A 22,068-nucleotide genomic window follows, 5' to 3' on the forward strand; every position below is an offset into this window, starting at 1 on the left:
TCAATTCCTTTCAAACTTGTGCTTTTATTCTAATCGTAAAGGTAAATCTCACTCAGATATAAAGTGACTCACTCTCTCTTTCTCTTTTAGTCCAATATTTAGTTAATAAATGTCAGATTCCAAAGGGTACTGATCCATAACTATGGCACCCTGTCGTGCTCTGAATACAGTTGTGCTCTTGGCCTCTTCTGATCTGTTTTGCATTAATACCTGTGCCTTTAAGTAAGTAAGCAGTCTTTTTTACAGAAAGCCACCAAACTGGTCCTGCGTGTCTGATGTTTTGCACACACAGGAATCCTAACATGAGAGGCAAAAGAGGCTTCTCATTTGGATAGGCTGAAAAACCTGGGAAATAAGACTGTACGGACGTATACAGTAACACACAGGTTTGCCTCACGTGCAAACACCAACCTTGAAGGTTGGTCAAATAAGTTCCCATTGGACTCAAAACTAATAAGCCTTTTATGACCGGGAGACCTATTGATTCTTAAACCAAAAGTGAATGGGGTTATGATCCAATATCGGTCTAATATCATCAAAAAAATGAGCATCGGATGACATCATCCTGCATCTAAAAGAAATCTCTGACACAATATATATTGTTTTTATGCAGGAGGCATCGTCACTATTGTTATCCGTTTTTGTACGGTGGCTGGGAAGTGTCAGGTGAATGCATTTACAGAAACAAACACAAATACAAAAAGGTCACAACACGAATGCAAAATGGCCACAACGGAAGTGTTTCCGCAACGGAAGTGTTTCCGCAACGGAAGTGTTTCCGCAACGGAAGTGTTTCCGACGGACATTGGCCATTTTGCATTCGTGTTGTGACCTTTTTGCATTTGTGTTCCTTTCTGTAAATGCATTCACCTGATACTTCCCAGCCACCGCGTTTCCGCAACGGAAGTGTTTCCGACGAACCGGTATTACAGACGGACATGTTTTTAACCTGCCAGAATAGAGAAGAACAAGAAGAAGACATCGAAACACATATAAAATTAAGTGAAAGTTGATTAGGATACTCTAATATTTTTCATATTAGGCTATCACATCATAATACCGGTCCGTCGGAAACACTTCCGTTGTGGCCATTTTGCATTTGTGTTCGTTTCTGTAAATGCATTCACCTGACACTTCTCAGCCACCGTAGTTTTTAGTTCCTTCTGCGTTAACCACTCCTACACCGTTTGTCCGATTTTGACAAATAAGCTATCGAAAATTTCAAAAGGTTCCAGAGATTTATTGCTTCTATAATTTCGAACTTTTTTGACTATTTACAATAATTTCTATTGAAAATTTCAGATTTTTCAACTTTTAAGCCCTTCATCCCTAGACATTCTTCAACCGATTTTGACCATTCATCCTTTAACATGTTCAGCTACTTCTACCTTCAACCCATTTCAACCTTTTTCAATTTTTTTCAACTTTTTCAACCCATTTGAACCTTTTTCAAACTTTTCAACCTTTTTCAAACATATTGCTAATGTTCAGTTATTGTTAGGTTAATGTTTAGCTAATGCTAGGTTAATGCTATTGCTAGGCTAATGCTAAGTGAATGCTATTGCTAAGCTAATGCTAAGTGAATGCTATTGATAGGTTAGTGCTAATGCAAGGTTAATCCCATTACTAATGCTAACACTGGGTGAATGTTAATGCTAGCTAATATTGATGCTATGCTAATGCTATATTCATGCTAATGCTATATTCAGGCTAATGTTAATTTAAATGTTAATGCTAGCTAATGTTAATTTTAGCTAATGCTATTGCAAATGTATGTTAATGCTAGTTAATGCTAATGCTAAGCTAATGCTAAAGCTAATAATTTCTTATGTTTAAAGGTAAAAATTATTAGGAATAAATGTCCGTCAGTTTTTCCTCCAACCTACTGTTGCTGACTATTGTTCTCTGTTCGAGTAATATAATCACTTGATCAAGCCTTTTCTAACATTCCACACTACAAAATAAGAAATAAAATGATGTAAGATACTAATAATCAAGGATTTAATATTAGTATCGTATCAGAGGTGAAAAACTTGTATCTGCACATCTCTGAATAAAAAGACTTACATTTTTCAAGTACATTTTACCCACCTGTATATTCATATTTGAATTGTATATTACAATGTTAGAGTTTGGTATAAACCATTGAAAATAACAAATTATAAAGGACATTATCTTCCAAACCATGCTTTTTTTTAACTCTGGTTATACCTATTTACATAGTTACTCTGGAACTAACCTTTTCAACTCATTAGGATTATAAATACACATATATAGAAAAACTTAAATGGGATCAATTTTTCTTATTTGGTACAAAAAGTACTATTCAGCAAATATAATGTAAAAAAGAAACAGAGAATGACAATTCATGCCAGTCTGAAATTAAAACGAAATCATCATGACATTCTTTAAAGAAATAATCTCATCTGTGCATGAATTTAGCGTCACAACATTTTTAAAACATCAAACTCAGCCAAGATTTCAGATATGGACATGTTCTTTTTCAACAATAACATCATGTCTACATTTCCTGGCAGCGATTGAGTCCTTTGGACATCGTCCATGTATGACTATGTCTCTTGTGACATTTATATATCGCAATATCTTCTAGGACATGTGGTCCCACCCTTAGAATCCAAACCTCTATGTCACATATTAGAGGCCTGAGATACACACACTGTTATTAATGGCAGTGTTTCTCACAGATGAACCATTCCAGCGTTCTCCATTATAGTGTTTTTCTTTAAAGCTGTAGTATGTTAGTTTACATACGCTCTTCTTAAAGTGACAGAGTGTCAGTGAAGCAGAGATACAACAGGTTTGTCAAAGTTGGTTTAAAATAATATGGTTTGGCTGAATGCCTTTCCTCAATGGGTGTGACATCCCTAAACATTCATCAATGGACGCCTGGGAAAAGCTTTTTAGTGCCAAAAAAGCTGAGAAACACATGTCGAGAAGACATTTTAACAAGTCCTCACTTTATAGTGATTGAGTTGCATTTGCAGGTACGTTTTGAGTATATTTCTAAATCAGTCATTTTACTTGTACTTCATTATATTTCAAAATAATTAAAGCAATACGTTACAATTCTGCACCCAACCATTACTGAGTAAATTATCATATTTTGTTTTAAAGTGATCAGCGGACATTGTCAAACTATAAAAAAATGAGATGATCAGACAACAATCAAACGCATCACATCATGCACAGTGCCAAAACAGCATTGAATGGAGGTTATTTTCTCAGTTTTGGAGTTCATAAATACAGTATAGCTATACTTTAAAAAAAAAAAAAAAAATATTCCAATTGTGCAAGATTTGGTCTCTTCCATTTTAAGTTTATCCATGAGATGTTTACTGTTTGCAAGGAACACGTGACAAGATTTATTACCAAAAATAAACACGGCTGGTGAAAGTAACTAGTAACTTTTACTTTGATTACTATTTAATTGAGCTACTTATTACTCATACTTGAGTATTTTATGTATGACTTACTTGTATTTGTACTTAAGTATAATTTCAATCTAGTAACAGCACTTCTACTTGAGCAGGATATATCAGTACTCTTTACACCTTTGAGTTTCACTGCTGTTTAAATGTTATTTCTCATTAAAGAAACTATTTTTTTTTTGTTGTTTTGTTTTTTTCCACATGTTCTAGTGAGGTTCAAACATCCATCCACTGTCCTTCCTTTCAAAACAACATCCTGTCTCTGCGCTAAAGTCATCCAGTTACGTTGAAAAGTTACTCATTAAGAGATGTCCACACATGGTTTCAATGATAGCGCTATTTGACAAATAAAAGTAGCGGGACATCAACCCTGAGGACCTGGATCAACCATCTCTGTTCCACAGTGTCCATGAGCAAACATGTGGTTACTTTAACCTGCGTATTACGGCGTAATACGCGCTAATTTTGCACTCGGTTGAAACGCGCAAACAATCATCGACTTACCGCGATCACAGCCAGCACAGCGAACAGAGCCCGCTTCACCCACACGTTCACTTTCCCCATGTTTAATGGATCCCTTCAGCTCCAGAGCTGCTCCTGGAAGGAGGGGCACTGCTTTGCCTCGTCCCCGAGCTCTCGCTGCGTCAGTATACTAAGCATTACGGTAAAAGCAGAAACAACCCGATTTTGAGCTTAAAGACACATTCCAGTGAATAGGACACCACTTAAGAATAATCACTAAGTAGATAAATGCATTCTAAATACGTGGAACATTTAAAATTTACAAAAAAATAATTATTTAAAGATAAAACCTACTGTAAGCAAATGCTTATTTCAAATGAGTAGCATTCTACAGTTTCACTCAAAGATTAAAACTATGTAAAACTATGATACTACTACTGCAATTAATAATAATGTTGATTATTATCATTAATTATACACCACAATTCGTCCTTTCAAAACAAAAGACCAACAAACTAACTTGTTTTGGCTGGATTGAGATTTCAATTTATTTATTTATTTATTTATTTATTTATTTATTTATTTATTTAAAATGTCCCCATTCATACAGCACCATTCCACCTCAGCATGACAATAACCCATCCCAGGATGACGCCCACAAAGTTTTGGAACAATCTGATGTTTCATTTCAAAATAAAAGCCCCTCAAAGTAGCACATCTGGAGTGCAATTCCTATAATTTCAAAAAATTATGAAAATAAAAATTTCGCCATAGTTACAGCGCCATTCCATTTCACCGTTCCACATAATGCTAAAGTAGAATACTGTTAAATTGTCCTGATCTATGACAGTGAAATGCCGTTCTTTGCGAAGAGACGCCTTTACCGTAAAGTTTAGTATACACGCGCAGCAAAAAATAGACCGGCGGCTTGCTTTACACACACACACACACACACACACACACGGGTTGGGACGACATACAAAGTTCTATATACGATACGATATACGATACTGAATTCACGATAACAATAAGAAACAGAATTTTGGGAAGGGAAAAACACAGAAAAACTAACTGGATTTATTACCATAATACTTTCTCTGGGTATGGTCTTTTAAACTCTATAAGAATATAAAATATATAACAAAAATTATGCGAATAACACAATTTTTTTATTTTTTATTTTTTTCTCGATATGATGTGCAACAAATGGAACACGAAAACAGAGATGGACGATTTGTGGCAGTTTAAAATAAAAACAAAATCATATCATCAGAAACAAATTATTATATCAATATTCCTATCTGTGCATGAACTTTGCATTACAAGTTTTTTTTTTTTTAAACTTCAAACTATAACAGTCTACACAGCCATATATATATATATACACCATACATTATTTTTCAACAATATTACTTTTTCCGGCAGCGATTGAGACCTTTGGAACCACCCCACTCTCTCATTTAAAAAAGAAAAAATAAGTTCCTGCAATTTCTAACAAACAATCCCACAAAAATTACACAAGGAATGGCCACAAAGTGAAGTAAGTGAAGATAATAAGTCATATCCACCATTTATTGATGCTTGGATGTATACTGTATGTATCAGTTATATGTAGAAGTGCAAGCCAGGGCACAATAATGTTGGAATTGCTTTTTATTATATTGTTGTTTTGATTTATTGCAATCAAAATAAATGGATTTCCCACCCAAATTCTACGGCCTATTTCAGATCAAACTGCTCCATATTTGGCTGCAGTTTGACAGCCCCTGCTCTACTCCAACATCTTTCTTTTCTCAGTCTTCCAGTTCATATTTGACTTATTTTCCCACAAATCTTTAAACTTGTTACAACATGCATTTGGCAGATGGCTTCGTTTTTATGAAAAATTGGAAAAGGGGACCATGACAACGTTGGAAGCTTTATTATAGGATTGTGCAATGCCACATTATCAAGTAATACACAGCTTTCCATGAACACTGAGGAAAATATGGATCTGGAGAATGAGGAGTCCAGGTGTAACCAGCAGAAAAATCATTGATAATTTGAAATATATCTGGATGCCAACTTTGTTCCAGGTTAGTTCCAAATTAAACAGGGTTAACTCCCAGCCACCAGTAGTGACAACATTAATGTTATTAAAGCTGAAAATGAGAGAATCCAAGAGAGAAATTGGTTCAAAATGAAAATACAGCTGTAAGGGGATTATTTTATAAAGAAAACATGAAGCAGAATGAAGAGTCTCCAAGATGTTTGACCTTTGGTGTCATTTAGCCCACCGACATCCTCCGTATTGAATGTCTGTGTCCTCATGCTAAACAGATGTGTGAACCCCTGCCAGAGGTTTTGTAGCTGTATGCTAGTGATGTGGACTGAAGCATGTGAAAAAAGCTCAACTTTAATGCATCATTCTGGCCATCTGCATTAGCCTGTGAAATGGAAGTTTGGGTGGATGTTTCTAAGATCCAATGGGAACCATTTCATCCAGGATTGAGTTTAATAACTCTGCTTTTTTAAGAAGAAAAAAAGGGGGGGGAAAAGGAACACCAAGGACTGAAACTATTGCTACACTGTTCATCTTTTAAAGCCTTTCAACGACAGGCAGACATATGTTTCCAGTGTCTGTTCAGATGTGACTGTGAGACTTTGTAGTGGGGGGGGGTCATGTGATGAAGCTTCCAGCTGACAATAGGTGCTTTATGGGAGAGTGAGCGGAGCTGTCACGGAGGCACACACTGAGGGAAAAAGGAGGAACATTAAAGAAAGGAGTTACTTTCTCTCTCCCTTTTTTTCTTCTTCTAGGCTTTCTTTTACAAAATGATTCTCATACTGTATTTTGGGTGAACTCAGCTGATCAATTTGGTCACTCCAAAAGACATTAGGTATCATTTTTAGATTCATTTTAAGAGGGAAAACCAAAAAAACCAAGGTACCGTACATGTAATTTATGATAATTTAATGCATATTGCATTATATTTAATACCCAATAACATATCAAGTCAGTGGTCTGTCAAAGACCGCCTCATTCTTCAAACATAGCAATAGACTTTCTACTACTGTAAGTATTTAGTGCAGTGGTTCCATAACAGGGGTATGCGTACCCCTAGGTGTACAGGAGCAAATTGCAGGGGTTACTCGGAAAGATTTAACAATATTTTAAAAATAAGTGGGAAATGTTCCTAGTCATTTTCTTAAACAATTTTTTTTGGGACAAATTCACCACAAACGAACAGTACTAACTAATATGTTAAGAAACCACAAGATATTTAAAAGAAAATGAACTTGCTGGAATTATTAACAGTACTATTGCTCAATATATACAATGTAATATCATGCATTTTCTTGTAATTTATTGAAACAGGATTATTTCATGCTGTTGAGACTATTTCATCACATTTCTGACAATAGAGAGAGTAATTAGCTACATTTGACAAAAGGAAACCGTATTTACTTTCGATTGAAGTAATCACATTAAAGTTGCAAGCCGCAGGGTAACAAGGGAACCAATGTTTGAGACATCGTTAAGGGTTTAGGAGTTGGGGTGGGAACCTCCGGGTACCTCACAATACAATACGATACACGATACAAAGCTCACGATATTACGATCATCTCACGATATTACGATACTGCGATTATCGATATATTGGTCAGAAATCAATCTACGATAATCTGACATAAGAAAAAAAAAAATTAAGTAAGAAAATACAAATTTCATTTATATCTCTGAAAGACAATAAATTGAAAAAGTGTCCTATGAACAGTGACACTATTTTAGTGCAACATTTCTGTAAATAAGTGTCAACATACCAATGTAAACAAATAAGTATCTCCAATAGTGCTTTCTGTAAACAAAAAATAGGGTCTTTCTTACCAGTGACACCAGTACAGTGCAATATTCCAGTAAACAATATATTGGTTCCTTCAACAAACAGTGACAAACAGTGAAGACATACCTGCACATTTTAGTGAAAAAGCAGAAAAGATTTTGAGAAAAAAAAAAAAAAACGATTCTAAGCCGGAGTATATCGATGAGCGATCGTGCGGAAAAAATATTGCGATATATCGCCGTATCGAGATATTGTCACACTCCTATTTCGGAGAGCCAGTTGTTTCACAAATAAAGAAATCATATGAGATTATGGAGAGGGCACTAAGGGGGTACACGGGTTAAAAAAAAGATTGGGAACCACTGATTTAGTGTATCCAAAGTCCCATAATGTTATCCCCCAAAACAGCCCACTTTGAAATGGCAAAAAAATCTCTTTCAGCCAGACTTGAACGCTATACACTTCTACCTCACTTAACATCCAACAGGCTAAACTTTCACCTCTTGCTTGACCTGTCTCATGGTGAGTCCCAGCCTAAATATTCACTGTTTAGAAATTACACATTTTGCTGTCGATTTTTGTGTTTTGGGAGTTATTTTGTGTATTATGTTGGGCTTTTTATTCCTTCCAACTTCTTGAAATAACAATTTTTGGGGATTTGTTTTTGGGGCCACACAAAACTAGACAGAGGGTCACATGTGGCCCCTAGGCCGCTAGATGCCTACGTCTGGTATAGAGTACATGCTGTACTCCATGGAAAAGTAAATGATGGATATTTTTAATAAAATCAATATGTATACATTTGTTATTATAAATCCAAACTTCAATGGATTTAATCACATGCTCTTGTTGTTGTGTTTCACTTCCACTTATACTGACAGTCGGAGAAACATTGAGTTCTTGTGTAAGATTTCCAGGTTATGTTCTGTACCTGACCTAGACCTTAAATCTCAGAAATGCACTTATTTTCAGCAGTTAAACAAAGATCTCAGGATGTAGACGTATAGTCCATTTGTTGCTTTTGGCCGTTTCCTTGCAACTAATGACCCCTTGACTTCCTGTTTGTTATTGTCTGTTACCTCCATTTAGCATCTTCCACCCCATTTCCCAGCATTCATGTGAGATAATGAAGACAAATATCCAGAATGAAAACTTAAGGGAAATGTTGTATGTTGTAATATTGTACTACATATTATATGATCATAACCCAAAAATGTAGCGATGGGTGTCAGTAGTCATCATAACTTTTACTAAAAGATTTACTGCTTTTAATTGATCTGTATTGTTGTGTGTGCTTGGAAACATTCTTGAACATTCCTGAAGTGCCAGAAAAAAGAAGAAGAAAAAAAAAAAAACATTCTAAAAATAAAAACCTTTACCGGAAATTATGTCTGGCTTATACACAGTCATAACACACAAGAAAACCCCCACAAGTGCAAAACAGAAAAAACAGCATACAACTTAAGTTATTTTTATCACATTGTAAGTAAAAAAAGAAGAAGTGTATGAGAATAGATGATGGAAAGAGTTCAATAACAACATCATATAATGTTCAGTGCTATTCCTATGATTACCGAAATACATATACGTAGCGTCTTAGGTTTAGGGTTAGGGTTAGGGTTAAGCCTAACCAACCAAATTTTTTTTAAACATAAATCTATATATGTACCGGTGCAACATGCATTTCACAGCATGCCTGTCAAAAGAAAAGTTTTTTTCAAAATAAAAGACAAGCCCAACATGAGCAATATTAAGTACCCACCCAGTACAGGTCCGCGACCCACTTTTGGGTCCCGATCCACCAGTTGAGAATTTCTGTTTTAAATGGTAAAATATGGGGAAAGCTTTTTTTAAAAATAATTGTTAACGACATACTGTATGTGTAGAAATGTACATAGAACTGTAACACGGTTCCCCAGTTTTTTATTCAATTATAATTGACAATTTTTATAGAATTTTCATGGCAATTACAATTACAAAGTAAATTATCAGAACTAATTTACAATTGAATTGTGATTACAAGAGCAACACATTTCTTTAAATTACAATTACAATTCTAATTACGCCATAATTGTATATAATTATCAATTACCCAATTACAATTATAATTGAACACAACCCTGGTGGTGGTGGAGAAAGGAAGCTTGTTGTTTGTTCAAGGGTCAAATAACTTCAGGTTTAGCCACAGCTATAAAGTTAACCACAGTAATTCATTAGTCAGCCTGTCTGGAACTTCCATTTCCTCTGAGTTGGGATCTTTCCGCGTTAATGGCGCGGCCCCTTTAAGAGAAGTCATGTGATCGTCACGTGTTAAGGAAAAGGCTCGTTCCGTCGCTGCGTGGTAGTGTTGACAAACCTGTAGTTTACAGCTCGCACACATGGCTGTGCTGTAAACAAACAGTGAAGTCGGGCTCATTGGTTGGTTTTATGCTTGTTTTCGTGTTTTCAGACACCAATGTGCTCCTCTTCCTTTGTCCTAGCGGGTTAGCTTTGCGTCGTTTGGACGAAGGTAGGTTAATTTACAGGATTTAGTGTTGATTGCAGAGTGTTTACTGTTTGTGTCACAGACACACAGAAATCAGCTGTTATTATCATGAGATCCCTTGTCTTTTTATGAATGTATCATATGGTAGAGGTGGGTTTAAACTTGGAACACCAATGTAGCATTTACACAAGTCACATTTGTTGAAAATGATGGATGTCAATGTGTTTCTGAACGATATTTCATTGATCTTCCTTGTAAATAATCTACTTTGTTTGTTTCTTTAACTATTAACAGAGGTGAAAGTAATGGATTACTGTAATTGAGTTGCTTTTATGGATATTTGTGCTTTTTTTTAAAAATTTTTTAGTATATTTCTAAATCAGTAATTTTACTTGTGCTTAAGTACGTTTTAAAATAAGTAAAGTAATTCATTACACATTTACATCAAATAATTACTGAGAAAATTATTATATTTTGATTTAAAATGATCAACAGACATTGTGAAACTACAAAAAAATAAATAAATAATGAAATAACCAGACAACAATCACGTCATAGTCGACCAATCAGATTAAACGTAATACACAGTTCATAAATATAGCTATACTTAGAGCTTGAGAATGTTTTTATTTTGAATTAAATTCATTGCAATTTTTGCAAGATTTTGTCTCATTGTTATTATTTATTATTATTATTACTACTCTTATTATTTTGTTTAAACATGAGATGTTTACTGTATGCAAGTCATGGCAAGATTTATTACCAAAAATAAACGTGGGGGGTGTAAGTAACTAGTAACTTTTAGATTGAGTACCAATTTGTTGAGCTAAGTTTAAGCTTATTTTATGTATGACTTACTTGTACTTGAGTTCAATTTCATTCAAGGAACAGTACTTCTACTTGATGAGTGGGATGTATCAGTATTCTTTACACCAGGGGTCACCAACACGGTGCTCGGGGGCATCAGGTAGCCTGCATGGACCATGTGAGGGGCCCTCAGGAGCTCAATGAGCTCCATCTAAAATCTGATTTGCTTTCCAGGATTCAAACTCACAAAGATAAATACATATAACATATTTAGTTAGTACTTATTAGAGTTAAATACTAGGGGTGTCCTGATACGTTATTGATATCAGCTATTGGTCCGATATCATCTAGAAAACTAATATCGGATTTTATTGGACTGTATATAAAATCTCCGATATATATTATTGAAGGTTAAAATTCATGTAACCAATTGGTTAATAATAAATGGGTCAGTTTTTCTCATCCCAACTGTTGCTGACTATTGTTCTCTGTTTGAGTAACATCACTTAATCAAGCCTTTTCTAACATTCCACACTACAAAATAAGTGACTAAAGTATGTATGATTCGTGCTGATATCGCATCGCATTGATATCGGTATCGGCCAACACGAAAGGGGCCAATATCGGTATCGTATCGGAAGTGAAAAAGTTGTATCGGGACATCACTATTAAATACTGCTGCACCCGATCCATTTTTAGTATGAAATTAACCATCTTTAAATGCTTATTTTCACTAAAACATTGTGACCAATGTGTTTAAGTGCTGCAGATTCGCTGTATGGGTTGAGGTATGTTATATATAATATGATGTATGAAATATATTTTTAAAAACGCATGGTGGTTTTTTGTAAAATATGACATAATTGTTACATTTTACAAACGTTACATGTTATACCATTAGTTAAAATTTGTTTGTATGAAGCTAGTAAAATAGGAATATTATCAGTTTCTATGAAATGTAATGAAAATGAAAAAATTGCATAAATTAGGAGAAATAAAGTGTTTCATGCTGAAACCTAAACATTTCTTACCTTTTTGAGTTACTGCTACCCTTCCTTATTGTCCTACCCTTTAATTAAAGTGAAAACGTGTACATTTAGTATTTAAGAAGTGCTTTTTAAACTGGTTCCTATGAAGTAGCTCAGTTTCAGAATGGTTGGTGACCCTTGCTTTACACCTCTGTCTATTAATGCTTTCTTCTCTGCTTTAAGTGAAGCTGTGTGAGGACCATGAAGCAGGATAATGAGGCTTTGCATGTCCCAGCTTGTTTCATATCAAACCATGAAGGTTTCCATGGAAGCATCAAGAACTTTATTGAAGATTTTGTGGTGACGGAGATCGACGTGGATGGACAACAGGTGAAAACATCGGCTACTCCAGGCTCCTCAGAGGGAAGATGCAAAGACCCCCCACAGGACTGCAGTCATCCTTCAGCCTCACAGGAAGCTGCTGCTGATGCTTCCTCCGGGTGGGGGATGGACATCCCCCTCCCCAGTCTGGACAGCTTTGACTTAGGTGTGATTCTGGGTCAGTCTGTGAGCGAAGAGCTGGAGCAGTTCGTTCTGACGCTCAGAGATAAACAGCCGTCCGAGCTGGAGCTTTCCCTCGGATCCTTCGCCGACAAATACCAGAGAGCCAACGTCCACCGAGCAGTGAGACACCGCTTCCCCTTCCTCATGACCATCACCATCCAGCCTGAGATCAGAGTGAGGGAGGACCCCGACTACAGGGAGCTCTCCCAGCTGGTGAAGGAGGACGAGGCCGAGGACTTCTTCAGGTTCATCGATGCCAAAGTGCAAGGCTCGTCCTACACGTTTGGACCCGATGACAATAAGGATCACAGGACTGCGGTCCATCACTTCCTCAACAGGAGGTTTGGGAAACTGGTGGAGACGAAAAGCTTCAACGACCAGGGGACCACCTCCATTTCTGTGAGGCTGAGAGAACGGGGAAGACCAAAGAAGAGAAGCGCCGAAGAGCGGAAAGAGGAAGACGTTTACACAGGTGCAGAGCGTAATTAATCCATGGGATTCAAACCGTAAAACTTAAAGGTCCAGTATTATGCTATTTTTCACCTATCTCCAGTTGTTCTAAGAACCCCAACAACACAGTATTTGATGCTTATTTTCCCAAACTCGCCGGTTTTCTGGAGTTTTAGCCCTCTATAAAGTCACTTTCAGAGCGCTCCTAAAAACAGGCTGTTTTTGGGCATTCATGCATATGCATGAGTAGGCGTAAACACACACACTGCTCAGTGCTGCTTCAGCGTGTGTCTCTTTCACAGCGGCAGCAGTAGTAAATCATTAACAGTCTTTTTTCTTCTCACCACCTCACTGAAATACTCAATTAAAGACGATAATCTATTGTCTTGTGTCCAGCTGTTGCATCACGTTGGGTCACAAACACGTCAGATCATCCCAGATATGAGGCAGTATAACGGCTACTAAAAATGGAACTGATTGTCACTGCTCACGCTGCGCGGGAGGGAAGTAAACTTTCAACTATCAGCTGTTTCAAACACTCACATGAGCTGCTACTCCACTTTCCTGTCCTCCTCACCTCTTATGACCGCAGAAATATTCCATTCAAGATGATGGTCCACCGTTTTATCCAACCGCTTCGTCAGATCATCCCATAAATGCGATACAAGGTGATATAACGGCTACTAAAAATGGAACTGATTGTAACCCTTCGCTCTGCGACGCTGGGAAGTAAACTCATCTATCAGCTGAGTCAGCTGTTTCAAACACTCACATGAGCTGCTACGCCGCTTTCTTTTCATCCGCACCTCTTATGACCACAGACATAATCCATTTAAGACGATAGTCTTAGTCACTGTTTTGTCCTACTACTACTAAAAGTGGAACAGATTGTGAGCGCTCTTCGGTCTATCTATATACTGGATTATCTATATACTGAATGTAAAAATATTAACTGTAATTTAATATCATCCTGCCTTCGCTATGTTAGTTTTACCTGTGAGGTAGTTTGAGAGGGAGGAGCTCATGTTCTTATAGGGTAGGAGGAGCCAGGATTGGCAGGAGGAGGAGTTTCCGCGTTATGACGTCACAAAGCAAGAAAAATCCAACTCGCCCGTTTGGAGCTGACTTTATACAAAATGTGTAATAACAAGGGAGGGAAGAAACAACTTTGACCCTCTGAATGAGGCTAAAGGGATGCATATCACTGTAGCAAAACAGTTATGAAGTGAATTTTTCATAATATACTGCCCCTTTAAATTTTATTTTCATTCCATCACATTTTTGATACATTAATTTAATTTGGAATGGGTTGACCATGAGGCCTGGACAATGATTCAAGACATATTGAAATTTCTATTTTGGCGATATAGAAAATTACAATATTGCCTATTAAGGCTGCACAATTTTAGCTCAAAACATAATCCCCATTTTTTTACTTTGAAAACTTGTTTTTTAATTCCAATCTCGATTTTTTTTTTTTCCCCCCCCTTTGGGAAAAAAAAAAAAAAAAGACACTGGATTTAATTATTGCAAGTATTTTCTTGTAATTGAAAAAGTGAAAACATATTTCTGTATTGGGAACAAAGTGCGACTGCAAAGCTTGAACACAGAATGTTGAATCCCCTGTGGGTTTGACAAAAATAACAACCTACCCAACCAATAATAATAATAACCAATATATTGATTTATCGTGCAGCCTTATCGCCTATATCAATATATTTTTATTTTACTGCTTGTTTAGTATTAAAATACTTGTTATGGGAGTAGCTGCTTTCACTACTTCTCAGAAAAGCATGAAAAATACACTTGGATGGATTTCTGACTATGTCCCAAACCAGACCTTCCCCTAAACAAGCCACATTACAGACTCACTCACACGTGCTGTCCCTTAGAGGAGAAAAAGCCAAAAGTGGCAGACATTATTCAGCTGTTTGGCAATACTTGTGCCTGTGTGACGTTTTGCGTCAGCAAATTTAACCCAGAAATGTATTTCTGTTAAAACTTTTTTGAGTTAAAAACATCAAAATTGATATCGTTAATCGTCATTTTGAGATAAAATATTGAGATATGAATTTTACTCCATATCGTCCAGCTCTAGTTGGCCATGTGGTAGAGAATAGAATATAATGTCATTTGATTTGTTGTTTTTCCAGCTTTTACTCTTTGCAAAATTAACCTTGAGACCCTGGAGGCCATCAGTTATATGGCAGCAGCTCTGGGCGTCCTGCCGTCAGATTTCACCTACGCAGGCATTAAAGATAAGAGAGCCATCACGTACCAGTCCATGGTGGTCAAGAAGGTCTCACCGCAAAGGTACTTAGTATTTAATTATCTTCATTTGGATGAAATGAATTTAAAAAATCAACCCGTTGTGCTTCCTCCTATTTAATGTAATTCCTTTGTTGACGCTGCGTTAGGTTAACAGAAAAAACTTTGGCGTTTGAGAGAAGAGGCATGCGTCTGTCCCAGGTGCGTTCTGTCAGTAAGCCTCTCAGGCTCGGACGTCTGATGGGGAATCACTTCGACCTGGTGGTCCGAGATGTCAGACCGCACAGGGACAACGGCACACACTCCTCTGCTGCGGACGCACACTCTCACTTGTCGACGTTGGTGAGGGAGGCAGTGGAAAATGTCAAGGTAGGATTCAGTTCAGAGAAGTAGATGCAAGTTTAGTTTCCTTTTTGTTTTACTCCAATTCTATGAAACCAAAAACAACTGGAACAATATTCAAAATGCTTTAGAATATATTGGTTTTGTCTAAAATCTATTCTGAGGATGCAAGGTGAGGCTAGCATCTGGGGTCCAGCTTTCATTAAAACTGATATTTCCTCAATTAAAATTTCACAATTTGTTACCACAAACATATTCCCACACATTTGATGTGAGTGACTGGTGTGAATAAATACATTTTGTCTCCTTGGAAAAATGCGTTATATAAATCTAAGCCATTATTATTATGAGGAGGAGCTGTATGGAAACAGATTAGGACCAGTTTTAATGGAGACTGTTGTTGTATCGGGTGAATTGGCCCTAGTCAGCTTTTGTAGATTTGACTTTAATAGCAAACCTTCAACTTTCATCACAAATCACGATATTGCATTTTGAATTTATTTTCTAAATTTCGACTTTAATATCTTTTTGACTTCAGTGTTAACATTATATTTCAACTTTATTCTTGAAATTTAAACTTTCATTTTGACATTTCGACTTTATTCTGGTTTTGCCCAAAATTATTTTCTTCATCAAAATTGGCCCTAATCTGCTTGCGTAGAAACTCAAAATTCTATCTCTAATGTTGGTAATTTTGACTCAAATTGCTAATTCAACAGCTCTGAGAGAGCAGCTGATCAGCTGTCATAGTTGGTCAGTTTGAGTCAATGATCAAACCTTTGATTATAAAGATCACCATCCATAGTAGACTCGTGGAATATAGTAATTATACAGGGAAATATACATTAAAATACCTGATTTAAAATATCATCTTAATTTGTTACTTTTCTCTCCTTCTTTGCAGACCCGAGGCTTTGTGAACTACTACGGGCCGCAGAGGTTCGGCAGCGGACAGAGCGTCCAATCAGACCGAGTGGGACTGGCTTTACTGAGGGAAGATATGGTGAGTGTAAAGGGTGTAAGAAAAAATACATTCAATGATATATCACAATATTTCACCACGCAGTTATCAATAAAAAAAAAGTCAAAATTGATTTTTTTTTAAAATCATGATTTTTAACAAAAAAACATTTAATTGCTCCAAAATATGCATAGTACATAAACATCTGGTCACTGGGTGTCAGTGAACCACATCAGACCTTATTAAACTACCTCACTCCTCAATGCATTTTAGCTTGGAAGATAATAGCATTTTGTTTTTAAGAAACACACAAGGCACTTTTATAGATGTATGTAGTTTTTTTTAATTTAAGAAATGAACAGAATCAGAATCTGTTGTAGGAGCAAAAGTTAAACATTTTTGAAAAATGTAATTTTACAGTTTGATAACCATACCACTTGTTTTTATATTTGTTCTTATATACCATAGTTACCATTTACTTATCGCAAATAAAAAAAAAAAATTGCATTTCATACCATTTTGTACTTGTATTTGTGAAATTTGTAATGATTTATATTGTGATGTATATTGTATTCTTTAATATCGAGATATATTGTATCATGACTGTGTTCGAGGTATCTTCAAAGGGGACAGCTTTTCTCAGAAAGTTATAATGAGAACCAATCTGGCGGGGGATGTCGATGATGACTGTCTTGATGTTGTGTATCAGGTGAATGCGGTGCGTCTTTTCTTCACTCCAGAGGAAGGCAGTGATCCTCAAAGCCAAGCAAAGAGACACTTCCTGCAAACAGGTGAAAACTAGGCTAACAATGAAGGTCCTGAGCAGGTTACTTAAACATACAGCAGAATGTCCAGGGTCAGGAGTTTGTTCATTTTCTAAAAGTTCATTTCTATCAGTTTTTGACTCTGTTTTTCCTTCTTTGTATCAGATAATGCTAAAGAATCTCTGGCGTTGATGCCGTTGTCCAAGGCGAGGGAACGGTTGATGCTCCGGGCCTTGAACCGCTTCGGTACGGGTCCAGATGGCTGCACTCAGGCGTGGCTCGGCCTGCCTCACAACATGAGAGTTTTCTACCCTCATGCTTACTGTAGCAGGTCAGAGAAAAAACAACAACACATTATCATGGTATTTTCACCTGTTTTAAACACAAACATCCTGGTATTCTGTGTTAATGAGGCCATTGGGACTCTGAAGCTAAAATAACCATGCTCAGTTCTTCTGTAATTGTGATAACTAGAGTTATTCTGGTGGGTTTGTGTTTGTCAGAGTGTGGAATGAAGCAGTGGCACACAGGTTGTCTACTATGGGTCACAGCGTCAGACAAGGAGACCTGGTGCTGAGGCAGAATGGACCAAACAAAGCAGGCTGTGCAGAAACCAGCGCAGCTCAGGTGAGGAAGGACCTGTCTTTAGCTTCATCATATCTGTAAACCATAATAACCATAATATTAGAATTTCTTCGCACATGTAAGTTGAGAGGTGTAAGTGTTTGTGGATCAAATCAATGGTTTATTTCTGCTTTTGTAATTCATCATTTTTCATTTTTTTATGTTTTAAACTATTTGTTCTGTTATCATTTACATGTTTGACATAAAGACAATCAATAAAAATAACTAAAGTACAAAAAGCAGTTAGAAAAGGACAGAAAGAAGTATCAATGCTGAGGGAAAGAAAACTCTTTTCATCAGAGGTGGCAAAAGTACTAGTCTTCAGTACTCAAGTAAAAGTATACATACTTGAATAAAAAATTACTCTGGGAAAAGTTGCTCAGTTGAATTAAATTGAATTGAAATGTCATTTCAATAATAAGACAGAGTTTTTATTAAATCGTGAAATTCCATCTCTTTTTTTCTTCAGAACTTGTAGAAAACTGGTACATGGAAACAAGTTAAATCTGTTTCCTTTGTAAATAAAATGTGTCCAGGTAAAAAAAAGTGCAAATGCTCATTTAAACCCAGAGCAGCTTTAACATTTTTTTATTTTTATAAATGTTAACCATAAAACTAAGCGACCTGCCTAAAAGAAAAAAATCTCAAACTACCAACATTTTTACGTTGTGATGTCATCTTCAAAGGTCTTAAAGGGAACAAGCTCATTTTTAAAATGTAAGGAGTAGAAAGTACAGATATTTAATTAAAAAAGTAAGGAGTACAAGTAGAATATAAATACTCAAGTAAAATACAGATACGAGAAATAAAACGACTTAAATACAGTAATGAAGTATTTGTACTTTGTTACTTGTCACGTCTGTTTCTCATCATGTCAATTCAACATGAATTCAGCACAAAGGACATGGGCATACATACCACTTAATTAAAAAAAAAAATACTTGTGTACTCTACCCAGCAGTGGAGAACCCCCAACGTAAACATGGCCCCCATGTGCCCAAGAGTAATCAAAATAAATAAATAAATGCTCTCAGAAGTTTGTTTTCAACATGAGGAAGTTATCAAGTTTCCTGTTGAGTGGAATACAACACAGATGCATTCTGTAGCCCCCCCCCCCCCAAAAAAAACCTCAACAATGTTGTTTTTTGTAAAGCAAGGAATGACATTGGAATGTAATATCTAAAACAAATGTTTTGGACTGTTTCATAGTCGACTAATCCAAAGATATCCCAGATGGCTGTGTTCAGTTGGAAGCTTTACGGAAGTGTGCGAATAATCCATCTGTGACCTTCAGACTCACTATTTTCTACCATTTCAACAGTATGATCATAATGCTGACTTACTTTTTCCAAATGTGTTCAATAATCTTTTTAGAGGTCAGAATTTTTTATCAAAAACAGGTTTTCGGAAGCTTTAACCCTCAGGGCACCTTTAAAAAAAATACAAAAAACTACACTTGTTGAGCTTAGGTACCAAAACAGTACCCTTCATAAAAGTGTCGTCCATATATTTTTTCCCGTTTTTTCACATCAGATCTTTTCAACAACTTCAGACCTACAGTAACCCATAAATAGAAAGTTTTTCATTATATTTCTGTATTTGTTCCATGTTTTTATGCCCTTTCTGTTATAAAAAAACATTTTTTTTTTCCAATAAGAAAACCCACAACAAAAACAAACTATGCATTTTTTCCAAAAATAAGGTGCAAAGTGGAATATTTGGTATTAAGTCATTATAGTCTTGAGTAGGTCAATAATTAATCGGAACATTGATTTTGAAGGATTATGACTTTTAGAGCTATGAGCATTTATTGTAAAAACTTACACTCGACCAAAACAGTACCCTTATAAAAATGCCTTCTTCAAAATGTCACATTAATATTTTCCCCCACTTTTTTTCACATCAGATATTTTCATCAATTTCAGACCCAAACATAAATTTAATTTCCATTTTATTTATTTGTTGCCTTTTTTGGTTGTTTTTTTCTTTCAATGAGAAAAATGCAAATTAAGTATTTTTCCCCCCCAAGAAAATAAGGTGCATTTTGTATTTTGAAGGTAGAGGCTTAGATTTATTAGGTATTTAATGAAAACCAATGTTATGTCAGGATAACAGTACTGTATATCTAAAAATATGTGGTTATAATTGGGAGTTAATGGGACCAAATCGGTCCTGAACACAAAGAGTGTTGGTATGTTTTATATCTCCTGTTCTATACATCGTGCAATAAAAGTGATCATGGAATTATGAACATTATATTAAAAGAAAACTCCTGACCAAGGTTCATACAATTAGTTTTTAAAGGTGCAGTCCGTAACTTTCAGATCCCTCCCTCCCCCTCCCTCTCTGCTGCTTTCTTGCCCAGCCTCCGAAGTCCCTCCCTCAGAAGAGCTAACAAGCTAATGTTAGCCTGACAGCAACATCACAGCAATGTAACATGCACTGTTAAAAGCTTATTACTGCAGCGCTTCTCTCTTTCAATGTGCACACACCAATCTATCAGCAGCAGTAACAACACTGTCACTCATAGCAGCCCACACGGAGGCTGCAGTGATGGCAGCGCGCACACGAACAACCAACAGATGCACTACAGAGTTCTAGTGCAACAGTTACAAATAAAACATCATGTAAATCAAGCAGCAGTAATTAGCTTTCAAGCAGAAAAGTCACCAACTCCATCTTCTACTCCTCCAGACCATATACTGTAAAAAAAAAAAAAAAAAAAAAAAAGACAGGAGGCGCTTCCGGCACTACCTTGCCTTGGGCATTGCTGTGTTTTGGCCACGGTGGAATGGGGCGGGGGCTGTGAGTAACAGCTGTCAGACAGTCCATCAAACACAATCCTGGCTCTGATTGGTTCTTTTTGCTCGGTCACAGTGCATTCTGATAATCTGCCAAAGGCTGCAGGAGCAGCAGGGGGCACTCAATGAGCCTGTTTTTTTCCACACAAACTACTAGTGACAGCTTTATAAAAGTTATGGACTGCACCTTTAAACTGAATGTTTTATTGAGAATTTTAAAACCTGAATAATTAGAAGGAACTTGTTTGGTGTCCCGAGGGTTACATTTTTTTGTTCTCTTTCCTTTTTTAGATTCATGTGGTGACGGCTCAGGAGGAGCATGACGGGGTTTACAGCCTCGACCAAGTATGTTGGTGTTGGATCAAGGTTCCTTTTTTAATTTTTTATTGTACTTCATGCACTATATCCTCCCGCCAGGTGGTGCTTCCCATGCCAGGAAACACAGTGAAGTATCCAGAGAACGCCATGGGGCTTTGGTACCAGGAGAGGCTGGACAGAGATGGACTGGCGGCGGGTCGTTTCAGAGTCAGTGCCCTGAAACTGAACTTGCCTGGGTGTTACCGCCCCCTGCTGTCACTGCCTCACAACCTGAGCTACAGGCTGCAGAGAGCAGAGAAGCAGGACTCCAGCTCAGAGCAGGTGACGCTGACAATCAGCTTTGACCTGGACTCTTCCTGCTACTCCACCATCTGCCTCAGAGAGATCATGAAGTGCAACCTCTGAAATGTTCAGTAGTTTTTACAATTAGGAAGAAAACATTTCTAGGTTGTTGTTGTTTTTCTTTTAAGATACTTTTATTTACCAGTGGCTGTAAAACACTATTGAATAGTTTTTAGTTGGATGTTGACGTATCAGATAGAAGTTGTATAAGCCTTAAACGAGAAAAAAAAAATCCTGACGTGCGTTTGTAAGTGTTAACAAACTTTGATGTGAAATCATGCTGAACATTGTCTTCTTGTCACATTAATAAATAGTGGTTTTAATTCAATGTGTTAATGTTACCGACTCAGCAACACTCATTACTGTGATTAATGCAATTAATGCTTAGAACAATCAGGTGTGGGGTTTACCTGCTGTGCAGTGGTTCCTAACTCTTTTTGGATCATGACCCCATTTGGATATCACACTTTTCACACACGTTTGTGGCGCCCCCAGACATTTTTTTTATATTGCACCAGTTCAGATATTTTTTTTACTGTATTTTATTTTAACTAGATTTATATTTGAGAAAGTGAAAGTATAGAATACAGTTGTTTAAGATTGTGTCGTATTTAGTGATTAATATATATGTATGTAATT

At 36.5% G+C, this 22,068-nt stretch overlaps 2 protein-coding genes across 4 annotated transcripts in view; one reads left to right on the plus strand and one right to left on the minus strand.

The window, feature by feature from the left end:
* LOC114465901 (tetraspanin-8-like) overlaps positions 1-4,085 on the minus strand; it is a 14,845-nt gene extending 10,760 nt beyond the window's left edge. Inside the window, exon 1 of one of the 2 annotated variants that reach the window (XM_028451236.1) lies at positions 3,954-4,085. In XM_028451236.1, coding sequence (XP_028307037.1) covers positions 3,954-4,013 — 60 coding nt within the window. In that variant the 5' untranslated portion in view covers positions 4,014-4,085. The remainder of the gene's footprint in view (positions 1-3,953) is intronic. The other variant, XM_028451237.1, reaches the window with a different exon arrangement.
* Positions 4,086-10,043: 5,958 nt separating this feature from the next.
* pus7l (pseudouridine synthase 7 like) lies at positions 10,044-21,757 on the plus strand. 2 transcript variants are annotated; one of them, XM_028449762.1, is made up of 10 exons: positions 10,044-10,244; positions 12,239-13,031; positions 15,163-15,322; positions 15,427-15,646; positions 16,524-16,622; positions 17,290-17,371; positions 17,510-17,675; positions 17,848-17,971; positions 21,061-21,114; positions 21,187-21,757. In XM_028449762.1, exons 2-10 carry the CDS (start codon positions 12,257-12,259, stop codon positions 21,490-21,492), a joined length of 1,986 nt encoding a protein of 661 aa, XP_028305563.1. In that variant the 5' UTR covers positions 10,044-10,244; positions 12,239-12,256; the 3' UTR covers positions 21,493-21,757. The 2 variants fall into 2 exon arrangements, with proteins under 2 accessions (XP_028305563.1, XP_028305564.1); XM_028449763.1 differs by having other exon boundaries at positions 12,244-13,031.
* Positions 21,758-22,068: the final 311 nt, after the last annotated feature.

The sequence above is a fragment of the Gouania willdenowi genome, chromosome 6 (assembly GCF_900634775.1).
Source record: "Gouania willdenowi chromosome 6, fGouWil2.1, whole genome shotgun sequence".
Taxonomy (NCBI): domain Eukaryota; kingdom Metazoa; phylum Chordata; class Actinopteri; order Blenniiformes; family Gobiesocidae; genus Gouania; species Gouania willdenowi.